The sequence below is a fragment of the Belonocnema kinseyi genome, chromosome 7 (genome assembly GCF_010883055.1).
Source record: "Belonocnema kinseyi isolate 2016_QV_RU_SX_M_011 chromosome 7, B_treatae_v1, whole genome shotgun sequence".
Taxonomy (NCBI): domain Eukaryota; kingdom Metazoa; phylum Arthropoda; class Insecta; order Hymenoptera; family Cynipidae; genus Belonocnema; species Belonocnema kinseyi.
In genome coordinates this window covers 63902646-63905599 of record NC_046663.1, presented here as the reverse complement: position 1 = coordinate 63905599, position 2954 = coordinate 63902646, and the positions used below count along the sequence as shown (strand labels likewise).

The window sequence follows — 2954 nt, the reverse complement described above, 5'->3', positions numbered from 1 at the left end:
TAATTTCATCGTCAACCTTAGTATTTCTTTTTTGCAAAGTGATCTAGTATATTTTCTTTCGATAATATCAAATTTTCAGAACTGCCTGTGATTTTTTAAAAAGCGCCCAAGCCACCTTAAGGATTGAACTATTTTGTTAAAAATTCGTAAAATATAACATTATTTGAAATTTTTCCATGAATCTACAAAAATTTTGTTTACTCTCTTAAACACTTTCGAAATGCTTAAGGCGCTTCTAAATTTTGTTTCAAATCTTCAAAGATCAATATTTTATTTCAAATTTTTTGAAATATTATCAATTTTTAAATTATTTTTTTAATCTTTTCGAACCTTCTAAATCCTCTAAATATCTTTTAAACTAATTCGTATTTTTCCTAATATTTTTTTTTAATTCTGCAGAATTAAAACAATTGACGTAAAATATGCCGGATTCTTTTTTGACTACTTTATAAATGTTTTGGAATGTTTTAAATAGTCTGACAAAATTAATTTTACAAATAAAAAACTAATTCAATATTTGTCCAGAAATCTCAAGATTTATTTTATTCTCTTAAAATCTAGCAAAGTTCTTAAAACATTTTAAACATTTTCAAGTTAAAAATTTTTTTTGAATATTCTTCGAATATTGTTTAAACTCTTATAATCTTTGCTTTTAAACTTTCTACATTCCTTTTCGAAATTAAATAAATCCAGATTTTGTTTAAAATTTTATGAAATTTTCTCAAGATTTAAAACATTTTCGAATATTTTCAAAATTTCGAAAACTTCTATGTATCTTTAGAAATAATTCAGTTTTCCTACAAAAATTTAAGATGAAATATAAATCATTGAAAAAATTTCAAAAAATATGATTGTCGACAGCAGTAATTTCGTTTTTGCAAATTATAGTGTGTTAGAAAAATGTTAAGAAATTAATTAAATTAATTGACAGAAGAAACGAATTTCCAAGTGTTCAAATTTTTTGAAGATATTTAAATACATAATACAAATTGCATGCTCACTTACGAAATTTGAAAGTATCTCAGGGGATTTTTACGGATTTCAATAGACTTTTTGTTTGCCATTATTGGAAATAATTTAGTGAACATGTTTAAACTCATTTGTAAAGAAAATAAGAACTTTTCCTTACTTGTTTCGCATTTTTGTATAGTGAGTAATTTTGTCAAATTTACTTATTTTAAGTGTGATAAAATTTTAATGTTCCTTAATGATAAGTTAAAACTTTTTTATTAAATGATGTACAATAATGGTTATGTAGAAGCGGACATGCATTTTAAAGACATTGAAAAAGTAAAAACAATAAAAAATACAATACTCAAATAGTGGACCTCTTAATCATATGTGATTTTGATATTTTTTATACTAAAAAGGTACAACTTAAAAAATACTATTTTGAGATTTTGCCGAAAAAACATTGGAACGCAATATACCCAATGTTATAGGAAATTTGCCCAAAAATAAATTCATAGAAATATTTCCTAATTTATTTGGGAATTGTACTTATAAATATGGAAATTTTCCCAAAATTATGTGTTGAATGTTCCGAAATATGCGTGATGAATGTTATAGTCTTGATTATTTTAAAATATTATGTACAGATTGTAGAACCGCATCCCCAAATTTTTTAAATGATTATTTTGATAACATTGTGACTTTTTAAATTTCAGCACCACAATGTCTCAGAGCAGCCCTACGGCAAACGCAAATCTGGCGATGAATTGGTCAAAAGTGATAAGTGACTTAGACTCTGACTTCAAAATATCCTTTTAAAACAAAAGCATTGTCAAATATGGGTGAAAATAAAAAATGTGGAATTATTCAATTTTAAACTTTTTTGGAGAAAGTATTAAGGAACAACATAAAACCTTTTTTTCTATATTAATCACAATAAGCGATAAAAAATAATGAAGGAAATGAAGAAACAGGTCCTTACTTAAAAACTAATTTTTTTTAATGATAAGTTTTTAAGTGATTTTCACTAATTTTGAATGAATACAGCTATTCTAATTTAAGTTGAAAATCTGTCTTAAATAAAAATGCATGTGGTTTGTAGAAATTGCGTCTTTTCGGTGAAAAAATAATCTTCTCAATTGAAAAACCTTCTCTTTACTTGTAAAGTTATATATATTTTTTAATTCGTTATGTTCGTCACAAAATTAATTTTTTTAATTAGGATTTCGAAATCAAAATAAAAAACATTTTTTCGATTCTTACGACTTTCCAGGTTAATTTTTTTAACTTAAAATTTATCTTTTTTAGTTGAAAGTTAATGAGATCTGGTCTTTTTAGTCCAAAAACTAATTTCTTATCGTATAAATTTCTTTTTGCTTTTGTTAAAAGTCCAACGGTTAGGTTGAAAATGTAATCTGTTTTCATTAACGGTTCAACTATTTTATTGAAAATTCGTCCTTTTTTGGTTGAAGCAACCTGTTTTTTATTTTGAATTCAAAAATCTTTGGTTGCATTATAAAATACAACAATTCAGTGGAGAATTCATTTTCTTGCTGTTATAAATTCAACTGTCTTGTTACAAATTCATTTTGTTAGATTTAAAATTTAGTTATTTTGGGGAAAAATTTAACTATCTTGTTTAACATTATCGTTTTTGTTGAAAATTCAACAGTTTTTTAAAATCAAATTCGCCTTTTCAACTTGAAAGTTCAAGATTTTGAATTACATTTGTTTTTTTATTGACTAAAACACTTTTCTTGGTTGAAAATTTGTTTTTTTAACTTAAAAATTAATTTCTTATCGTAGAAATGTATTTTATTGTTTTCAATAATGTAATTGCTTGGTTGGATGTTAATCGGTTTTGATTGAGGATTTAACTACTGTATTAAAAATTCATATTTTTGGCAAAGGGGGAGGGTCGGTAAGGCCGGTTTTTGGCCTAATTTATTTTTGGACCAAAAAATCTGAAAAAATCATGGTAGTATCTTATAAGTATCCCGAGT

At 24.6% G+C, this 2954-nt stretch overlaps 1 protein-coding gene across 1 annotated transcript in view; it reads left to right on the top strand.

The window, feature by feature from the left end:
* Positions 1–2954, top strand: part of LOC117177501 (uncharacterized protein C1orf112-like) — a 102185-nt gene that overhangs the window by 79542 nt on the left and 19689 nt on the right. Inside the window, exon 3 of the mRNA XM_033368243.1 lies at positions 1668–1758. Within this exon, the coding sequence (XP_033224134.1) occupies positions 1675–1758 (84 nt within the window). The 5' untranslated portion in view covers positions 1668–1674. The remainder of the gene's footprint in view (positions 1–1667; positions 1759–2954) is intronic.